Below are 22,908 nucleotides of genomic sequence, written 5' to 3'. Positions count from 1 at the left end.
TTCAATTTAACTGCATCATCACATTAGGATGAGTGCCAGATCTTATACAATTATATGTCATTTGTACCATAGTTGTGGGGCATAGACCGGCCAAATGCTGGAAGCACATTATCAGTGTCTCAGCAGTAGTATTAATGTACCACCATTTTGCCTCTTTCCAAAGCTTTTAACTACTCAGTTTGATCCCACGGGTGCCAGTAACCTCAAAACTCTTTTCTAAGTGGTCATCCTTCACATTTCTGAGTCTATATTTAAATGTCAGTGATCTATTCAACCTCAGGAGATCCTGCCCTCACTTGACATGCACACAAGCAGAGTCCCAGATAAAAATCAATGGATTTGATCGCTGGCAGGGATGCTGGCTAACTTCCCTCTTCCCAAGTCTATGTGACTTGCACCCCTAGGTGACTTCTGGGGCGTTGGGGGTTTGAGTAAAGTTCTGGTCCAAGTCCTTGATACTTTTTAATCAATCAACCTCACTACTTTGCATTGCTTCATCAAATAATTACATTGATGATTTTTCAAACAATTTCTTTAAACATTTCTTTAAGTTTCTGGAAACAGTTTTGTAGGTCAGCCATATACAGGCACATGGAAAGTCTTGCTACTGGGTGTACTATATCAGGTACATATACAAGTGAGCCTAGTCTTTTAGCGCGAGATCTGCAAAGAGCAAATTAATTAAAAGTGGGAGTAGGCGATAGAGCCCCTGCAAGCTGAGCTGAGCCCCTTTTGTGAGCTGAGCTATTGGATTTTATATACGTCAACCAAGTCATCCCTCACTCTTCTAAACTTCAGTGGAAACAACCCAGCCTGTCCAACCTTATACCCATATCCCTTAATTCCCTCTCTCCGGACTTGTGCACACAATATCTAGGCTGGCACTTGGGTGTAGTACTGAAGGAATGTTGCACTGTCAAAAGGTGCCATTTTTCTTTCAGACGAGATGTTAAACGGAGTCTGCCTTCTCAGGTGCGTGTAGAAGATGACATGACACTATAGCTATGTCGTTTTAAGTCTAGTCATTTTTAAACTGCCTATATTGTGATTGTAGTTTGTTGAGTATTTATTTATTTTTATGTTTATGGAAATCCTGAAATGAAAAGATTAAGAAACAGCCTTGATAATATCTTACCAACCTTCTTGATCGTTTTGGTTTGAACGCTGGTGAGTTCTCCCTTTATTGGATCATACAAAGTCACTTTAGCATACGGGTCACTGTGTATAAAGGAGAAAAAAAAAGTGAAAATCTCTCCTGTTACTTTGGCAGTAGATTACACAAAAGCTGACACTTTAGATATAAACATTTATATACTTCCACCAGATACTAAAATGTCATCTCTGTTAAGCTTTTGGAACACATCCCGTTGGGTGTTTGGTACAGATAAGGATATTCTTTTCCCAAGCATGCAGAACTCATGCTTGCCCAGAGTAATAAGGATTCTTCCTGTCCCAATAGCAACAACACATGCTGGGATAAAAGCAGATAATAAATTCACTTGCGCCGTTCTCCATTACACTGTGCACACTTTAATCATGTAAATGGCACCGATAAACAAATTCCTGGTCCTTTCCAATTACAAGCAATATTTTCCTGCCTCACTTTTACATATAAATTCAGCGACTGAAGCCAAGACAAGGGTAATATGTTTGATCAACAGCAAGAAACAAGAACAGTGCTTTACAAAGCGGCACGGGGCAGCACGGTGGCACAGTGGTTAGCACTGCTGCTTCAGTGCCAGGGACCTAGCTTTGATTCCCAACTTGGGTCAGTGTGTGGAGTTTGCACATTCTCCCCGTGTCTGCATGGGTTTCCTGCGGATGCTCTGGTTTCCTCCCACATTCTGAAAGACGTGCTGGTTAGGTGCATTGACCCAAACAGGCGCCAGACTGTGGCGACTAGGGGAATTTCACAGTAACTTCATTGCAGTGTTAATGTAAGCCTTACTTGTGACTAATAAACAAACTTTAACTTTACTTAAAATTGAACTCCTTAAAGTCTGTTCTCAAATAACTCCAATGACTTCTTGCTTTTGATTGAACAGCTAAGATAATAATTCGCAGTCAGACTAATATTCAGGTAGATTAATACTGTTGTCAAGGGGAAGAGGCAAATTCAGATCCCTACTTCTGCTGCTATCTACCCAGATAGCACCACAGGAAACACGGGCACTTAAAATACTTGGATTGCTTCTATTCTTTTGTGCTCAAGGTAAATAATATTTGTCCTGAAATGTTTCTTATTCAGCATCGGGCACCTGCTAGTCAAATATAGAAAGTTGGATACGGAATAAAATTCCCCTCTACTCTTCTACTGACATAAATTACTCCTAAAAGAACATCTATTGGATCAGTATGAATTTTTCCACTATGGATCAGCCAATTAGATCATTTCTGTCTTGTAAGATCTGTACTGAGCCAAGTAGCTCAACTCAAGACCTACCCGAACATTCAAGCACCACCTGCCCCATATTTGGCAAATTACATATCAACTCAGCATCCATCTCAGAACCCACTGAAAGGAAGAGGAAGCAAATCATCCTCGGTCCCAAAAAACTGCCAGGAAGAAGGATATTAATTAAGAGCACATCTCATCTTAACTTGAGAGATGTTTCATTCAATAGCTCTCCACACCTAACCTGGTGTGGGCCCTGCTGCATCTCAGACTGCAGTGTAAAATTAGAATTTATTTCACGACTCAGGCCACTACTGCAATTAATCTCTTTGGAACTTTCTCCCCGTTAACTCGACCAACTCCTAGTCAGACATTGTTCACCAAGATTGAAGGAAATGGACCAAAAACTTCTGATAGAATCCTCACCATTGTGAACAGAATTATTGTCGCAATGAAGCACATTGAATTAGAAATCTGAACTGAACAGTGAAAGAAAACATACAGTGCCATCTGCAGGACACAGGCAAACTACCCTTCGTCAAACTTCACTTACAACCCGGATACAGAATGATTTAATCTGGTTGAGGAGATCAAAGCTTGATTGTCATCATCATCAGATTTAAAGCCATCACAGTGAAAGTAAATTTGCACTTTCCAAAGATACCCTGAACATTCTCTAATTGCATTGAATTGCGAAAGGAAATTAGATCTTAATGATGGGAAAAAAAGGTCACACCTAATGTTTGGTGGTTACACCCAACACACTCTCGCAGCTCTGCAATTCGCAAGTTGAATGGAAAATCGAGTAACCACAAATATATCATGGGTTTTAAAACAAGAAAACTCCCCAGTCTTTACAATAAAAACTATGCAAAGTGCTGGCTACTAGAAAACAAGCTGAAATCTAGCACAGACATCAGCCAACAGCACTCAAAACTGGCTATTTCTTTAAGTGTATTTAATTGGTGGAAGGGATTACATTTGGGAAGGTGTGGTAAATGAAAAGAGTAGAGACATGAGAGAAAGGGAATGGAATATGATAGACTATGACAGGAAGGGATATATATATAAATAATGGAATCTAAATCTACATCAGCAGGTAAGGTTAGAAAAGAAAAGGGACAAAATAATAAAAAGGACCAAGCTAAATTCTTTGTATCTGAATGCACGTAGAATTCATAATAAAACAAATGAACTGAGCACATAAATAAAGCCCAATTTTTAAAATATTCATTCACGGGATGTGAACGTCTCTGACCGGGCCAGCCCTAATTCTAATTTCCCTTGAAATGACTGGCTTGCTAGGCCATTTCAGAGAGCACTTAAGAGTCGACCACATTGCTGCAGGTCCAGAGACAAATGTAGGCCAGACCAGGTAAGGATGGCAGATTTCCTTCTCTAAAGAGCATTTGCGAACCAGATGGGTTTTTAACGACAAATCGACAATGGTCATCATTAGACTTTTAATTCCAGAATTGAATTGAATTCAAATTTCACCACTATGCCACCGGCTCCCCAGTGCCAGCATGAGGCATGGCTGCAGGGTGACATAGATTAGGACCTGAATATTGAAGGGTGTGAGACATTTAGGAAGGGCAAGAAGCTAGGAAAAGATGGAGGGGTGGTTCCACTAATTAATGATGGTATTAACAGAATAGAGAGGGGTGAAACCAGGACATGGAAATAGCTTGGGGACGGAAGAATAATAATAAAAGGCAAGAAGGCACTTGTGGGAGTGGTGTACAGGCCCCTAGCTCTAACCACATAGTAGGGCAGAACATAATGAAAGAAATAATGGGAGCTCGTCAGATAGGTATGGTTATAATCATGGGGAATTTTAATCTACATTTAGACTGGATAGGTCAGATGGGCAAAGATGGCCTTAATAAGGAGTTTATAGAATGTTTTCGGGGTAGTTTCTTAGAACAACACGTTCTGGGATCAACCAGAGAACAGGCTATACTAGACCTGGGATTGTCCAATGAAACGGGATTAATTAATGATCTCATAGCGAAGGCATCCCCTGGGTAGCAGCAATCACAATATGACTGAGTGTGTGGATCCAAGACTAGTATTTTAAACTTAAATAAAGGAAATTATAAGGGCATGAAAACAGGTCAATAGGGATATTTCAGAATACATTCCAACAAGAAAAAAAATTCCAAAGGGAGGATCCACCATGGTTAATAAAAAAAAAGACAATATTAAAATTAAAGAAAAAGCATTTAATTGTGCATGGACGAGTGGCAGGTCAGAGGACTGAACAGAATAGAAATAAGATTAGAAGAATAATGAGGAGGTAAAATAGAATACAAGAGAAAGCCAACTGGAAATATAGATAGATAGGAGGAGTTTCTATAGATATTTAAGTAAGGGTTAAGAGAGTAAGCATCAGTCCTACAGAAAGTGAATCTGGGAAATTAATAATGGAAAATAAGAATTGACAGGTATTTTGCATCGGTCTTCATTGTAGAAGATACAAATAACATCCCAGAAATTGCTGTAATTCAAGAAATGGGAGGGAGGAACTCAAAGGTTACAATCACCAGTGAAGTGATACAAAGCAAATGTTGGAGGTGTGGGCTGACAAGTCCCTGGGTCCTGGTGTACTTCATCCTGTGGTCTTAAAAGAAGTGGCTGAGTTAGTTAATGCATTGGTTTTAATTTTCCAAAATTCTCCAGATTCAGGGAAGGTTCCAGTAGACTAGAAAATAGCAAATGGAATGCCTTGATTCAAAAATGGAAGGGGACAGAAAACAGGAAACTAACGGCCAGTTAGCTTAACATCTGTCATGGCAAAAACGTTAGAAGCCAAGGTGTTAGAGCAAGGCACTTATTCAAGGAAATCAGGCAGAGTCAACGTGGTTTTGTGAAAGGAAAATCACGATTAATCAATTTATTGCAGTTATTTGAAATAGTAACATATACTGTGGATTATGGGGAACTGGTGGATGCACTGTACTTAGACTTCCAACAGGCATTTGATAAGGTACCGCAAAAGGTTATACTGGAAAATAAAAGCTCATGGTGTAGGGGATTACATATTGGCATGGATAGAGGATTGGCTCGATAACAGTAAATAGAGAGCAGGCATAAATGGATAATTTTCTGGCTGGCAAGATGTGATAAGTGGTGTGCCACAGGGATCAGTGCTGAGGCCTCAACTTTTTATAATTTACATAAATGACCTGGATCTCAGTGAAGGCACCTATAGGTAACAGCAATCATAATATGACTGAATTTTACATTCGGTTTAAGGGAGAGAGGGTGGATCCAAGACTAGTATTTTCAATTTAAATAAGCAAAATTATAAGGGCATGAAAGCAGGTAAATAGAGGTAAAGTTCTAGACATTTAAAGGGACATTTCGGACGACTCAATAGATACAATTCAACAAGAAAGAAAAATTCCAAAGGGTGGATCCACAGTGATTAACTAAAAAATTAAAGAGATTATTAAAATTAAAGAAAAAACATCTAGTTGCACGTGGATAAGTATTGGTCAGAATATAAAGAACATGAAAGAAAGAAGGAACCAAAGGCATGGTTGCTAAATTTACTGATTACAAAAATAAAGGTAGAAACGTAAGTTGTGAAAAAGACAGAGGCTACAAAAGGATATAGGTAGGTTAAATGAGTGGGTAAAGTTCTGGCAAATTGAGTAGAACATGAAAAAACATGGAACTGTCTATTTTGGCAGGGAATTAAAAACACATTAACGAAATAGTGAGATTTTTCAGAGCTCCGAGATGCAGAGGGATCTGGGTGTCCTAGTGCATGAGTCGCAAAACCTAAGTACAGCAAGTAATTAGGAAAGCTAATAAAATGTTATTGTTTATTACAAGGAGAATGAAGTACAAAAGTAGGGGCGTTATGCTTCAGTTGTACAGGACAGTGGTGAGACCACATCTAGAATGCTGTGTCTAGTATTGGTCTCCCCATTTAAGAATGGATGTAAATGCATTAGAAGCAGTCAGAGACCGTTCATTAGATTAATACTAGGAATAGGAAGATTGTCTTTTGTGGAAATGGAGGACAGACTAGGCTTGTATCCACTGGAGTTCAGAAGAGTGAGAGGCAACTTGATTGAAACAGGCAAGATCTTGAGGAGTCGTGACGGGGTCGATGTGGAAAGGATGTTTCTTCTTATGGGAGAATCTGGAATTAGGGGTTCACTGTTTAAAAATAAGGGATCAGCCATTTAATACAAAGATGAGAAGAATTTTTTTTCCCTCAAAGAGGTTCATGAGTCTTTAGGACTCTCTTCCTCCAAAGGTGGTGGAAGCAGAGTTTTTGAATATATTTTAAGGCAGAGGTAGATAGGAGATAGTCACGAACTTCAGGAAGCATAGTGGAAAACATGCCCCTGTCTACATCAATGGGGATGAAGTGGAAATGGTCGAGGACGTCAAGTTTTTATGTGTCCAGATCACCAAAAACCTGTCTTGGTCCCTCCACGCTAATGCTAGAGTTAAGAAACGCCTCTACTTTCTCAGAAGGCTAAGGAAATTTGGCATGTCCACTACAACTCTCACCAATTTTTACAGATGCACCATAGAAAGTATCCTTTTTAGATGTATTGCAGCTTGGTATGGCTCCTGCTCTGCCCAAGACCGCAAGAAACTACAAAGGGTTGTGAATGTAACCCAGTCCACCACACAAACCAGCCTCCCATCTATTGACTCCGTATACACTTTCCGCTGCCTCGAAAAAGCAGCCAGCATAATCAGAGACACCATGCACCCCAGACATACTCTCTTTCACCTTCTTCCGTCGGGAAAAAGATACAGAAGTCTTTGAGATCACGTACCAACTGAATCAAGAACAGCTTGTTACATGCTGTCATCAGACTTTTGAATAGACCTACCATACATCAAGATCTTTCTCTACACCCTGGCAATGACTGTAACACTACATTCTGCACCCTCTCCTTTCCTTCTCTATGAACAGTATGTTTTGTCTGTAAAACACACATGAAACAATACTTTTCACTGTATGTTAATACATGTGACAATAATAAAATCAAATCAAATCAGCTGATCTGACTCCCTTGCCTTGGCTTTGTGAATACTCTCTTCAATAAATTATCCAACTCTCACTGAATCAGCATTGTTCTTGCAGAGAGCCAGCTTGGACAGAACAGGTTAACTAGCCTCTGTGTGCTGTAACCATTCTATGATTCTAAAAATGGGAAGAGTAGGCGATACTGCCCCTAGAGTTTGCCCCAGCGTGCAATATTATAGCTGACCTTCCACCTCAACTCCACTTTCCCACTCTGTGCTTCAAATCCCTTAATAACATGGTTCATTCACACTTGCTAGAATCGACATACATGTGTGTGCACAGACCCATTTGCACACGCAGGGGCCATTCTCTGCAAACAAAAGGAATATGTTCAAGCTTTCGGCCTTTTTCAAATTACCCAGAACCTTGGGGAGCCGATAGCTCCCCCATTGCTTTCTCCATGGCAACACCCTGGCCAACCAACCCATTTCTCCTGTTGTACACGTGATGGTTTGAAATTTGGCATTTGTTTTGATGGGGGCAGCAGAAAAAGCTTAGAAAACATGCATCTTTCAGCAAGATTCCATTAGTTTTCAAGGTAGGTTTGAAGGTAGGTCTGTAGGTTTTCAAGACCAGGATTGGAAGAATGCAAAGACTTGAAGGTCATATTAGAAAGAGGAGCAAAACCATGGGGCGATTTGAAAATAAGGAAGAGAATGATAAAGATTAAGATGCTGCTGGAACACCAGAATTGGGAATGACGTATAGGTTTTACAGTTGGCCGCTCTCTGAGTGGCAAGTAGATGTTACAGCTTTAGGGGAACAACTGCTCAGCAGGGCGGCACGGTGGCACAGTGGCTAGCACTGCTGCCTCACCGTGCCAGGAACCCAGGTTCAATTCCAGCCTCGGGTGACTTTGTGGAGTTTGCATATTCTCTCCGCGTCTGCATGGGTTTCCTCCGGGTGCTCCAGTTTCCTCCCACAGTCCAAAGATGTGCGGGTTAAGTTGATTGGCCATGCTAAATTTGACCCTCGTGTCAGGGGGATTTGCAGGGTAAATATGTGGGCGTACGGGAATAGGGCCTGGGTGGGATTATGGTCAGTGCAGACTTGATGGGCCGAATGGCCTCCTTCTGCATTGTAGGGATTCTATGAGGATTCTAGTTCAGTATCTACCGAAGGGAGAACAAACCCACATGCAAAATGTGTAAGGATGCCAATATCTACGGTATGTGCACATTGTAGCTTCTAGTTGAGAGCCCAGAATGCAGTCCTTATCAAAACAAGTTAATGAAACACAGAAAAATGCTGCGAACCAGACATTTCTTCATTAAACTGATGGAATTCAAATTATCACAGGCTCACTGGATAGTCACATAGTTAAATCAGCTAGATTGGATCACACACCAAACTTCCTGCGCAAGTCACAAACTGGATTACTCCTAGCCCCTTCGCTCGAGCACAGTATTTCAAAAATGACCCACTGTAAAGCGAAAAAGTGTGATATTCCAGAACACAATACTGTGCAGCCGCGTAGCAAGTTTGATACATGTAAAATCCAAAGGTCTGCAGGGTAGGTGGATTGGCCATGTTAAATTGCCCCAAGATGTGTAGGTTAGATGGATTAGCCATGGGAACTTTGTGGGGTTACGGGGATTGAACGGGGGAGAGGGCCTGGGTAAGATGCTCTGTCAGACTCGATGGGCCAAATGGCCTCTTCTGCACTGTAGGGATTCTCTGATAAAATAGATAACTTTGATGCTTCTACAGGAGAATGTATCAAAGGCACTCACTGTGTATACACAGGTTCGATTGAGCAATAAAGCCACGAGATCGACGCAAAACCAATGCACAATAAATCAGCTGATTCATTTTATCATTTAATTTGGGTTCCTGAGCATTTATTTTGTGAGAAATGCAGGAAGGGGGCAATTTCATTTTGGCAGTAATTTTCCATTCAGATGATCAGTGCTGAACAGGCTCCAGGCAACTGAGGTTTCATCATCTTTCTGTGGGAGGGAACAGGTCAAAATTGCACAACAACTTGGGCCGGAGGCTGAAAGGGTACAGATGCCAAGTTAGAAGGGAAAAGGCTGCTTGTTTGAAGAGAACCTTCAGCTTAGGAGGTAAAAATGGAAAGTCCCCACATGCCATTTCATCTAAATGTTTTCAAAGGGACACATTCTTATCATTCCTAAGATTCTGTAAAATGGCACAACACTAAATGTGCTGGAAGCAGGAAAAGTACAGGAGCTGATTATATAAAAGTTTGTGCACTGGGAGGGAAGGTGCTGAATGAATATGGGGAGTGCCATTCTGTAAACTTGCAACCAGAACAGCATTGTATTGATTAATCTCCTTCTGTTGTAATTATGACTATTGCATAGAATCCAACAAAACAACTACAATGATTCCCATTCCTCTTGTCCTCTCAGATTGCTGACTTTTTCTCCAAAACCCACTGTTCCCTAATCGTGACCCACCATTGTATGTTACAATGCTGTGGTGGTCAGCTGCAGCATTCAAATGCTGTTCTTCCAGTATGGACTTCCGTCCCTCCACTTCCCGGTCAAAATTCACAACAGTTATTATGGGCGGCACAGTGGTTAGCACCGCTGCCTCACAACTCCAGGGACCAGGGTTCGATTCCCGGCTTGGGTCACTGTCTGTGTGGAGTTTGTACATTCCCCCCCCCGCCGTCTGCGTGGGCTTCCTCCGGTTTCCTCCCACAGTCCAAAGACGTGTGGGTTAGGTGCATTGGCCATACTAAATTGCCCCTTAGTGTCCTGGGACGTGTAGATTAGAGGAATTAGCGGGGTAAATGTGTGGGGTAATGGGGATAGGGCCTGGGTGGGATTGTTGGCAGTGCAGACTCGATGGGCAGAATGGCCTCCTTCTGCACTGTAAGGATTCTATGAATCTATTTAGAGACAGAGTTACAACGACAATGCTGCAATCTACACTGCTCAATTCATAGGTTTGGAAATTAAAATAAAAAGCTTGCATTTATAAAGCGTCATTCAAATCTTCATATAGCTGGCCTAATAGTATAGGAAATATCTGTCCTAAATACTACTCCCTCTGATAGTAAGAGTGCCCAAAATTTAAACCAGCTCAGTCAGGCAACGTCTGGCACTACAGGTGCGTACAGCAAACTTAGACGGTCTGCAAAAGTGGTCAACTGATAAAGGACAATTCAAGATGAATAATTCTGGTCCAGGTACAGTCAAATGCAGCTGGGAGATGCCACAAAATTAGAGTTGCCCTCCCACGATAAAGGCAAAATACTGCCGATGCTGGAATCTGAAACAAAAATAGAAAATGCTGGAGCAACTCAGCAGGTCTGACAGCATCTGTGGAGATAGAATAGAGCCAACGTAGACTTGAAGCGTTGGCTTTAATCTCTCTCCACAGATGCTGTCAGACATGTGGCCAGCACAGTGGTTAGCGCTGCTGCCTCACAGCGCCAGGGACCCAGGTTCGATTCCCGGCTTGGGTCACTGTCTGTGTGGAGTTTGCATGTTCTCCCCGTGTCTGCGTGGGTTTCCTCCGGGTGCTCCGGCTTCCTCCCACAGTCCAAAGACAGGCAAGGTTAGGTGGATTGGCCATGCTGAATTCTCCCTCAGTGTACCCGAACAGGCGTCGGAGTGTGGTAACTAGGGGATTTTCACAGTAACTTCATTGCAGTGTGAATGCAAGCCTACTTGTGACTAATAAATAAAACTTAACTTAACCTGCTGAGTCTCTCCCAGCACTTTTTGTCTTTGCCCTCCTGTGATATTGCTCATGGGTAGACCAAGGTGTGTCATGTATGCTTGTTATATTAAGTAATGCTGGTTGCTCTGTGACAGGTTACAACTCAGCTGCTGCCTGTAAGCAAGCGGACTGAATGGATCCCACATGAGATCAATTAAAGTTTAACTGACGTAGCTCAGGAAACTTTATTTCGAAATTGGCAACTACTTGTAAATTTCCATCTCCTGCCTTTGTGAATTCTCGAAATCAGAAGGAAACTACTGCCTTCCGAGATATTCTTTTTTAATTGTTTGACTATGACATTGCTGTTTTATGGCCCAAGATTCAAGTCAATGCCACTTTGTAATGGATACAAGACTGATATTTAATATAGTTTCACATTAGGGGCGAGAAACATTCCAAAACTTCGACACATCAACATTCTATATCAAGAATTTCCAGCTAAACGCTTCGTGGGAATGTTAAATCTGAGCTCCCAAGATAAAACGGTTTCATTTCCTGCCGTTATTGTTTGTGAAACACAGATTTCAGTTGAGATTTAAACTTTAAAAAAAAACCCCAAACTGCTGAAAATACGGGAAGAGAAACAAAAAATTGGTAGCACAAAACTGTCTGATTTAGCAAGGGTAGAGGCAAATAGACTGATGACTAGGCTAGAAGCACCATGTATGGAATTAACAACGGTCTGATTAAAATTTTAGATGCAAAAAGATATTGGATCAAAAATTCTAAATGGGCAACATCTTTAAATGAGTTCAGTGGGTTCGAGTGCTTAATAACAATGGAAATAACAATGAACAGCGTGAGACACTAAACACGGGTTAGAATGACAGCGTTTGGTTGTCAAAGGCATTGGAAAAATAAGGGCAGGTATGACCTAAAACAGCACAAGATCATAGAAGCTACAATGTGCACATACATATTGGCATCCTTACACATTTTGCATGTGGGTTTGTTCTCCCTTCAGTAGATACTGAACTAGAATCATCATAGAATCCCTACAGTGCAGAAGGAGGCCATTTGGCCCATTGAGCCGGCCCCGATCACAATCCCACCCAGGCACTATCCCTGTAACCCCACTTATTTACACCCTGCTCGTCACCCTGACACTAAGGGGCAATTTAGCATGGCCAGTCCACCTAACCCACACATCTTTCGGGTGTAGGGGGAAACCGGAGCATCCGGAGGAAGCCCACGCAGACACAGGGAGAACGTGCAAACTCCACACAGTTACCCAGAATTGAAGGTGGGTCCCTGGCATTGTGAGCAGAAGTGCTAGCCACTGTGCCACCATGCTGCCCGTAAACATAACATTTTTAGGAGAATGCACTAAGGAAAGCAAAGACAGCAGGAGCGGCACAGTGGCTAGAACCGCTGCCTCACAGCGCCAGAGACCCGGGTTCAATTCTGGCCTCGTCTGTGTGGAGTCTGCACATTCTCCCCCTGTCTGCGTGGGTTTCCTCTGGGTGCTCAGGTTTCCTCCCACACTCCAAAGATGTGCGGGTTAGGTTGATTGCTAAATTCTCCCTTAGCATCAGGGGGGGTTAGCAGAATAAATGCATGGGGTTATGGCCTGGGTGGGATTGTTGTTAGAACATAGAACATAACAGCGCAGTACAGGCCCTTCGGCCCTCGATGTTCGCCGACCAGTGGTACCAACCTAAAGCCCCTCTAATCTACACTATTCCAATATCATCCATATGTTTATCCAATAACCACTTGAACGCTCCCAACGTTGACGAGTCCACCACTGCTGCAGGCAGGGCATTCCACGCCCTTACTACTCTCTGAGTAAAGAACCTACCTCTAACATCTGTCCTATATCTCTCACCCCTCAATTTAAAGCTATGTCCCCTCGTGCTAGCCAACACCATCCGAGGAAAAAGGCTCTCACTATGCACCCTATCTAATCCTCTGATCATCTTGTATGCCTCTATTAAGTCACCTCTTAACCTTCTTCTCTCTAACGAAAACAACCTCAAGCCCCTCAGCCTTTCCTCATACGGTTTTCCCACCATACCAGGCAACATCCTGGTAAATCTCCTCTGCACCCTTTCCAACACTTCCACATCTTTCCTATAATACGGCGACCAGAACTGTACGCAATACTCCAAATGCGGCCGCACCAGAGTTTTGTACAGTTGCAGCATGACCTCCTGGCTCCGAAACTCAATCCCTCTACCAATAAAAGCTAACACACCGTACGCCTTCTTAACAACCCTATCAACCTGGGTGCCAACTTTCAGGGATCTATGCACATGGACACCCAGATCCCTCTGTTCATCCACACTACCAAGTATCTTACCATTAGCCCAGTACTCTGTATTCCTGTTACTCCTTCCAAAGTGAATCACCTCACACTTTTCCGCATTTAACTCCATTTGCCACCTCTCAGCCCAGCTCTGCAGCTTATCTATGTCCCTCTTTAACCTGCCACTTCCCTCCGCACTGTCTACAACTCCACAGACTTTAGTGTCATCCGCAAATTTACTAATCCATCCTTCCACGCCCTCATCCAAGTCATTAATAAAAATGACAAACAGCAGTGGCCCCAAAACAGATCCTTGCAGTACACCACTAGTAACTGAACTCCAGGATGGATATTTCCCATCAACCACCACCCTTTGTTTTCTTACAGCTAGCCAATTCCTGATCCAAACCACTAAATCACCCTCAATCCCATGTGTCCATATTTTCTGCAAAAGCTTACCATGGGGAACTTTATCAAACGCTTTGCTGAAATCCATATACACCACATCAACCGCTTTACCCTCATCCACCTCTTTGGTCACCTTCTCAAAGAACTCAATAAGGTTTGTGAGGCACGACCTACCCTACCCCCATATCCCTACATATTTTACCCGCTAATCCCTCTAACCTACGCATCTCAGGACACTAAGGGGCAATTTTTAGCATGGCCAATCAACCTAACCCGCACATCTTTGGACTGTGGGAGGAAACCGGAGCACCCAGAGGAAACCCACGCAGACACGAGGAGAACGTGCAAACTCCACACAGACAGTGACCCAAGCCGGGAATCGAACCCAGGTCCCTGGAGCTGTGAAGCAGCAGTGCTAACCACTGTGCTACCGTGCCACCCAAGAATTAATAATGAGCTTGAGCTCTTTGTGCAAGTAAGCAGCAACTGCATATCATTGCATTCAATTAGATGCTTTGGTTTATACAGGAAATGATAGAGGCGGATGGAACAAACATGCATCTACCGAAAAAGCAATTAAATAAATTTGTGTAAATAGTCTGCACATAAATGGATTCAATTAGACAGCTCTGGTTTATACAGGAAGTGGTAGGGATGGATAATGGAACAAACATACATTTAACAAAAAGGAAATTAAGTAAACAGCTATCTTCAGAACAGCATCAATAAATTGTTTCCAACCAGAAGGACACGTGGATTGTGTGTGTGAGATTTTATCAACACACTAACCATAATCCTCCCAATTAACGCGCTGCTAATTTGTAAAACTTGAATCTCGGGTATGTTTAGTAGAGAGATCAGAGACAGGGATGGCAGCCACGAGGTAGACTGGGGTGGACTGGGACCTGATGAAGGAGCAGTGCTCCGAAAGCTCGTGATTCCAAATAAGCCTGTTGGACTTTAACCCGAGACCTCTTACTGAGTAAGAAGTCTCACAACACCAGGTTAAAGTCCAACAGGTTTATTTGGTAGCAAAAGCCACTAGCTTTCGGAGCAACCGTGATTGAACAGAGCAGGGCTCCGAAAGCTAGTGGCTTTTGCTACCAAATAAACCTGTTGGACTTTAACCTGGTGTTGTGAGACTTCTTACTATGTTTACCCCAGTCCAACGCCGGCATCTCCACATCATGACCTCTTACTGAGACAGGAGAACCAGCTCCATCATCCGGGAGCGAGTGCTTTCACCCAGTCACAATCTCCCTCTCAAAACCAGCAGCAAAACATACAGCAACAAAGCACAACAATGTTTGACAGCTGCTCAGGGAGCATGCAATCCATCAATCCACATTGTCCGAAACATAATCCAAGTATCTGGACCAGAAAAACATCGAACCTCGACTTGTTTAGCCTAGAGATGACCAGTGTGGTTGAGAATAATTTGAAATGTCTTTCAGTTTTTGTTCTAATTTTTAATCTGACATCAGTCAAAAGACAATTACAATGACAGGAACCGATCTAGAGCTTGCCTTTTGGCATCACAGAACCTGAATATTGCTGAAAAGAGAGACATGTTGCTGAAGCTTTTTATCTTGCACTCATCAGAACAAGAATGCTAAATTGCAAATGATCACAGCAACTGATACTACAGGAGAAAAGGGTGCTGGAAGGTTGACAAATCGATTCTGATTGGCCGAGGCATTGCAATCCACTCTTAGCTTTGTCAATATGCCTCTCTTTCCAGCAATATTCAAGCAGTTTTTTTTCCTCATTCTAGATTGAGACCATCGAGTTATTTCTTTGCACAGACCACATCCAAACCTGTTCGATTACAGATACTGCACAACCCTTTGACCTCCTGAGCAAAGGTTCTCCAAGCCTCCATCCAGCCAACCGTGATTGAACAGAACGCAAAAAGATGCATTTTGCTTCACAACCTCGAGCCAATGCCTTCCTTGGCATCTTCCTGGCACCCTAGCTATAGAATCCTACAGTGCAGGAGGCTGCCATTCGGCCCATCGAGTCTGCACCGACCACAATCCCACCCAGGCCCTATCCCCATAACCCCATACATGTACCTTAGCTAGTCCCCCTGACACTAAGAGGCAATTTAACATGGCTAATCCACCTAACCCGCACATGTTTGGACTGTGGGAGGAAAACCCACGCAGACATGGGGAGAACGTGCAAACTCCACAGTCAGTGACCCACGTTGGGAATCAAACTCAGATCCCTGGCACTGTGAGGCAGCAGTGCTAACCACTCTGCCACCATGCCGCCCTGTGACTATAACACTACATTGTGCACCCTCTCCTTTCCTCCTCTATGAACGGTATGCTTTGTCTGCATAGCATGCGAGAAACAATACTTTTCACTGTATACTAATACATGTGACAATAATAAATCAAATCAAATCCTTTTATATCCAGCAACCCAAGGATTAAGGTGCTACAGCCAATGCATCAGCTCACGGCTACATAACTAAGATAGCACTTGATCTTTTGAACTAAGTGCAAACGTTCCTGATTCAATCCCATAGCATTCAGCTGTTGAGCAAATACAGAAACCTGCTTCGTTTATTTAAGATCTCAAAGGAAGGTGTTACGAAAGAAAAGCTACTGATAATCTTACTCTGCATGTGGAGATGCCGGCGTTGGACCGAGGTAAACACAGTAAGTTTTAACAACACCCAGGCCTGGGCGGCACGGTAGCACAGTGGTTAGCACTGCTGCTTCACAGCTCCAGGGACCTGGGTTCGATTCCCGGCTCGGGTCACTGTCTGAGTGGAGTTTGCACATTCTCCTCGTGTCTGCGTGGGTTTCCCCCGGGTGCTCCGGTTCCCTCCCACAGTCCAAAGATGTGCGGGTTAGGTTGATTGGCCATGCTAAAAATTGCCCTTAGTGTCCTGAGATGTGTAGGTTAGAGGGATTAGTGGGTAAATATGTAGGGATATGGGGGTAGGGTCTGGGTGGGATTGTGATCGGTGCAGACTCGATGGGCCGAATGGCCTCTTTCTGTACTGTAGGGTTTCTATGAACACCAGGTTAAAGTCCAACAGGTTTATTTGGTAGCAAATGCCATTAGCAGACAGGACAGCCTGTCTGGAGACAATACACATTTCTTTAACCTGTGCCTAATGCTCTCTCCACTCACATTGTCTGTATTTTTAAGACTTGATTAGCTGTAAAGATTGGCATTCTAATCAATATTCTGTAACTTGAGTTTGTGTCTCTGTGCCTTATTTGTGAGCACATTTCCACTCCATCTGAGGAAGGAGCAGCGCTCCGAAAGCTAATGGCATTTGCTACCAAATAAACCTGTTGGGCTTTAACCTGGTGTTGTTAAAACTCTTACTGATCTTACTCTGCAGCAGAGGTGAAAGATCCAAGAGAATAACTCTGAAGTCAGGTGATGAGGCAGAGTTGTTAAACAAGTTCCACAAAACAGAGGGAACTGCTGTCAATATTTGGGGGACAGAAGGCCTTGTCAATAGTGTGTTGGAAGAGCAGCAGGTTTGCGCAGTGAATTACAGCTGGCAGGGATTGTGGAAAGAGGGAAGGATTCAAACAGAGGAGTTTGAAGGCAAGGATGAGAATCTTAAAGTCTTGCATCAACAGAAGAAATGGTTCTCCTAATGGACTAATTCACACCCTGAATCACAGTTGTTTATTTGCAGACAAATCCTCTCAGGAAATTGAACAGTTTTCAGGCACAAAAAAACTCTTATTCTTTCGTGCTGGAGTTCAGCATTAGAAAGCAAGCTCTCCCAAAAACAAGTTATTGCTAAAAGGCTGCTCCTTAAAACATGATGTGGAGATGCCGGCGTTGGACTGGGGTAGGCACTGTAAGAAGTCTCACAACACCAGGTTAGAGTCCAACAGATTTATTTGGTAGCACAAGTTTTCGGAGCGCTGCTCCTTCATCAGGTGAGTTGGACCGATGAAGGGGCAGCGCTCCGAAAGCTCGTGATACCAAACAAACCTGTTGGACTTTAACCTGCTGTTGTGACTTCTTACTGTGTCTTAAAATCTAAAACTCGAACAGAGATTATTCCTTCACTGAAACTGGGCGGCATGGTGGCACAGTGGTTAGCACTGCTGCCTCCCAGCGCCAGGGACCCAGGTTCAATTCCGGCCTTGGTCACTGTCTGTGTGGAGTTTGCACTTCCTCTGTTTATGTGGGTTTCCGCCGGGTGCTCCAGTTTCCTCCCACAGTCCAAAGATGTGCAGGTTAGATTGATTGCAGACGCTAAAATTGACCCTAGTGTCAGGGGGATTAGCAAGGTAAAGGTATGGGGTTCCAGGAAAAGGGCCTGGGTGGGCTTGTGGTCAACACAGATTCGATAGGCCAAATGGCTTCTTTCTGTACTATAGGGATTCAATGAAGATGACTTTCCCAAACATGGGCAAATAAGCTACGGGTGGGAACTATCTGCTGGATTTAGCTGAGTTATAGTAAATTGGATGTTGTTTGGGCAAAGGGGCTTTTCTCAAAGTTGAGGAAATGTAGGGAAAGATAGATAAACGTGCTAAGGTGACATTGGCAAATACCTTTGTCCGAGAGGGCAAAGGAAATTTCAGCAATCACGACGCCAAATGGACTTAAATTATACCATTCAGAATGAAGAACTCACCCGCAACATTTCAGGGACTGAGTCGCTGTGCAGTGTATATTGACAATTTAGTGGTGTTTAGTCAAAGTTGGGAAGAGCATCTGCAACACCTAAAAGAACTGCTTGAACACTTAAAAGCTAATCAAGTCATGAATTTGTCAAAATGCAAATTTGCTGAAGCTCCAATTTCATATTTAGATCATATCGTGAGACACGGTCAGATGGCGCCACGAGATGTGAAAATACAGACTATTGGAGATTTTCCAGAACCTACTACGAGAAATTTGAAGATTTCTGGAATGTACCAGCCCCTTTACATAAGTAGATGACTGTATCGCATTGGTCAAATCATTTGCAGAGACTCGAGTCGGGGATACTTCTATTTTTTCTTAATCTTGTGGCAAGATTCAAGTTTCTCTAAGCAAATTACCAATTGTTTGCCTTGCATTTTTCTCAAAGCCTCTCCTTTGGGACCCATTAAGTTCTGCAGATCCCGCTATTGTGGCCAGTCGAGCATTTGGATGAATCATCCCAGCGCCCTGATATGGGGAGGGTGTGTCACCCATTCACCTGCCAACATCCTGAACACACAATGACCAGATTTCTTGGCAATCTCAATTGCAATTTTATATTTGTGCTTGTGGGTGCAAAATCATCTGATGCAATTTCCAGGAAGAGAACTTTTAACACAAAAATACAAAACATTCAGCACGTTCACCAGTTCTGCCTATTACCTGAATTTTGATGTCAGTTTTGCCAAGTACAACTAGGAGTTTCCCATCATATTTTAAACTTACACCTATCAGCTTAAGGAATGAGGTTGCAATATGTACAATGGGAATTGCCACTACATTAGAATCTGGAAAGCAGTAAGATTCTACACCCGAATATGAAACTAATGCTTCATTGCTTAGTGCTGCTATTACCATTCATTTTTCTTTGTTTTAACTGGTGTTGATCTACAAGCAATTTAAATGCCTCTCCATCTATTCGTTGTGATATGGTTACATTCACTAAACTACTAGTCAACCACCTGTGGCTTTACATTTAGAAAGGTAAAATCTGCATGGCATTGAAAGCATATGTCTTGATTTTAGCAAAGGCTGTGATGACAGTGCGCCGCCAAAGCAATCGACAAGAAAAGCTCATTTTTAATCCAAGTGTTAGAGTAGTAAGCTGCAACATTTAATTTTGTACAAAATTAAATTGGTTGTTCTGACACCAAACAATCACAACAGGAAAGCTGAGCTCTGAGAAAAAGTGAAGACCAGATGAATCATCAGTCACTCCTTTCCACCAACAACAAGATATCCGAGGCAGACTGCAGCATAATGAACCAGACACAAGGAATGGAAAGCACCAGCCGCCATTTGATCAAAACACCCGTACAATAGAACACACCAGGAAATAAATGAGTACAGCCATTGCCCTCTTTTTAGGTCAAACCAAATAAACAAACTCAGATTAAGTCAGGACAAAGACCATGGTAATTTTTATGTTAAGCAATACTGCAGGCACCAGTAAACTAACAACACAAACGAATACCATAAATAAGTCTATGCACTGGCAGGAACACCGACAAATCCGTAAGATCTTTGGAGCCATTATGTCCTGCCTCTGCAGCCACTAACTGAGTTTTCCTACTTTCACGGGCATTTTGCTTTTCAAGCACGTTATAGACCCCATCTCTGCAGTCTGCTCTCATCCTACGACCCTCTGAGTCTTGGAATTCGGGCCTCTTGCATATCCTCAGTTTTCATCATTCTGCTGGCCATGCCTGCCATTGCCCAGGCCTCATTATCTGGAATTCCCTCATTAAACTTCCCTTCATTTCTGTATCTTCCCTCTCCATTGGGATGCACTTTAAAGCTCACTTCATTGGCCAAAGCTTTTTGGTGGCTGTCCCCTAATATCTCCTTATGTGGTGTCAAAGTTTATTTGACAACGCTTGTGTGAAGCGCCTTGGAAGAAGTTGTTATTCAACTTTTACTCATAACCTGATATCAGACACACAGTCAGGCAGTATGATGACAGTCAAGGAATTAAGAGGAGTTGGGGGGCGGTGATATGTTCAGTGAATGCGTGGTAAATCTATGCAACCAGCTCGCTTAAGCAGTTAGTGTAAGCAGATAGCACTGATGCATTGAAAGGCAAACCATCCACTGACTCTGTCTACACTTCCCGCTGCCTCGGAAAAGCAGCCAGCATAATTAAGGACCTCACGCACCCCGGACATTCTCTCTCCCACCTTCTTCCGTCGGGGAAAAGATACAAAAGTCTGAGGACGCGCATCAACCGACTCAACAGCTTCTTCCCTGCTGCCGTCAAACTTTTGAATAGACCTACCTCGCATTAAACTGATCTTTCTCTACACCCTAGCTATGACTGTAACACTACATGCTGCACCCTCTCCTTTCCTTCTCTATGAACGGTATGCTTTGTATAGCGCGCAAGAAACAATACTTTTCACTGTATATGAACACATATGACAATATTAAATCAAATCACATCAGGATTTTTAAAAAAAATATTGGAAGACGGCACAGTGACACAGTGGTTAGCACTGCTGCCTCACAGCACCAGGAACCCGAGTTCGATGCCCAGCTTGGATCAGTCTGTGTGGAGTCTGCACGCTCTCCCCGTGTGTGTGTGGGTTTCCTCTGGGTGCTCCGGTTTCCTCCCACAGTTCCAAGAGACATGCTGGTTAGGTACATTGGCCATGCTAAATTCTCCCTCAGTGTACCCGAACAGACGCCGGAGTGTGGCGACTAGGACATTTTCACAGTAACTTCATTGCAGTGTTAATTAATGTAAGCCTACTTGTGACAATAATAAATAAAAAGAAAGATGCAGTGAATCATTTGAAATCTGGTTGCTCTGCAGAACAGACAAGTCTGCCCCAGTGCCTTCCAAAGCTTTCCAGATCACGTTAAAGTCCAACAGGTTTATTCGGTATCACGAGCTTTCAGAGCGCTGTTCCTTCATCAGGTGAGTGGAGAGTTGGATTCACAAACAGGGCATATATATATATAGACATATATATATATATAGTCTATAAATGCCCTGTTTGTGAACCCAACTCTCCACTCACCTGATGAATGAGCAGCGCTCTGAAAGCTCGTGATACCAAATAAACGTGTTGGACTTTACCTGGTGTTGAGAGACTTCTTACTGTACCCACCCCAGTCCAACGCCAGCATCTCCACATCAAAGCTTCCACTACTGGGGGTTTTCCTCAGTTCATCTCAGGGTCTTATGCAGACTAATTGATAGCAAATGATTGCCATGATAATGCAACTCCATTATAATTGTACCTGGACCACCACAATGGTAGAGAAGGGAAATTAGATGGCCTTTACTTTCCAGGAATTCTATTGCAGAGAGGTACAGTTAGATCTTAAATAGTCCGAACCAACTGAAATGACAGCAGGCTCCTAACTCTGCTGCAAGTTTAACTGGGATTTTCTTCTTGTGTTGAGACAGCACACCTGGAGAATGGCTGTTCATCCTAATAAACCATCATCAAATGTCAAGCAACCGTCGGTCACGTCTCAAAGACCAGGAACAAAACTGAACACACAAACCTGTCCAGAAATCTGAAACCTGATGCTGCCTTTAAATTTGACATACAAATTCAAGGAGGCAATGAGAGTGAATCATATTCAGACAGGAAGTTCAGTGACGCCTAGGCTGCAGGAGGAGGGAGCAGACAACCTAAACAAAGCGGTCACACGATAAATACAACAGGAACTCAAAATTGTTGACTTCTGACACAATGGTCATTAAGCAGGTCTTAAAAGTATTTAATTTTCCCCTATTCCCTCTGGCTTGATATTAAATGGATGGTGCTGAGAGAATGAGGAACAGAACATACCTGTACAGCGTTCACTAGCCCACCCACATTATTTAAATTTTCATGTCTCATATTCACATGACATGAAAGGAGGAGGAGGCATCCAGCAATTAGTCATTCAATATCAATGCTGTGACGTTAATGGAGCTTACTGTTACACAATTGTGAAATAAATCAATTAAGTTAATCATATGTAACCACGGCTCTGAACTATAGAACATGAAGGATTGCCCAATAATCGGGGGGGGGGGGGGGGGGGGGGGGGAAGAGAGAGAGAGAGAGAGAAGAGAGAGGGGAGAATTTCAACTCTCCCTATTCATTCAAACCACTGGGATGCTTAATAAAAATAAATAAATGCCTGCTCATACTTGCTCTGCTCTTTAATTTTGAAATCGTGTCAGTTCACTCATCAGTATCCAGCAGTCGATAGAACCTCTACAGTGCAGAAGGGGGCCATTCAGCCCATTGAGTCTGCACCGACTCTCCGAAAAAGCACCTACCTCACCCTCTGCCCTATCTTCGGAGCCCTTTGCACTTACAATGGCCAATCCACCTAACCTGCACATCTTTGGAGTGTGGGAGAAAACCCACGCAGACACGGGGAGAACGTGCAAACTCCACACAGACTGTGACT

General features: G+C 43.0%; 1 protein-coding gene across 2 annotated transcripts in view; it reads right to left on the bottom strand.

Annotated features, from left to right (window-relative positions):
- Positions 1 to 22,908, bottom strand: part of nedd4a (NEDD4 E3 ubiquitin protein ligase a) — a 144,438-nt gene that overhangs the window by 120,661 nt on the left and 869 nt on the right. For both annotated transcript variants that reach the window (XM_078241458.1, XM_078241459.1), the window contains exon 3: positions 1,140 to 1,218. In XM_078241458.1, coding sequence (XP_078097584.1) covers positions 1,140 to 1,218 — 79 coding nt within the window. The remainder of the gene's footprint in view (positions 1 to 1,139; positions 1,219 to 22,908) is intronic.

The sequence above is a fragment of the Mustelus asterias genome, chromosome 24, assembly GCF_964213995.1.
Source record: "Mustelus asterias chromosome 24, sMusAst1.hap1.1, whole genome shotgun sequence".
Lineage (NCBI taxonomy): Eukaryota > Metazoa > Chordata > Chondrichthyes > Carcharhiniformes > Triakidae > Mustelus > Mustelus asterias.
This window is presented reverse-complemented; position numbering and strand designations above follow the sequence as displayed.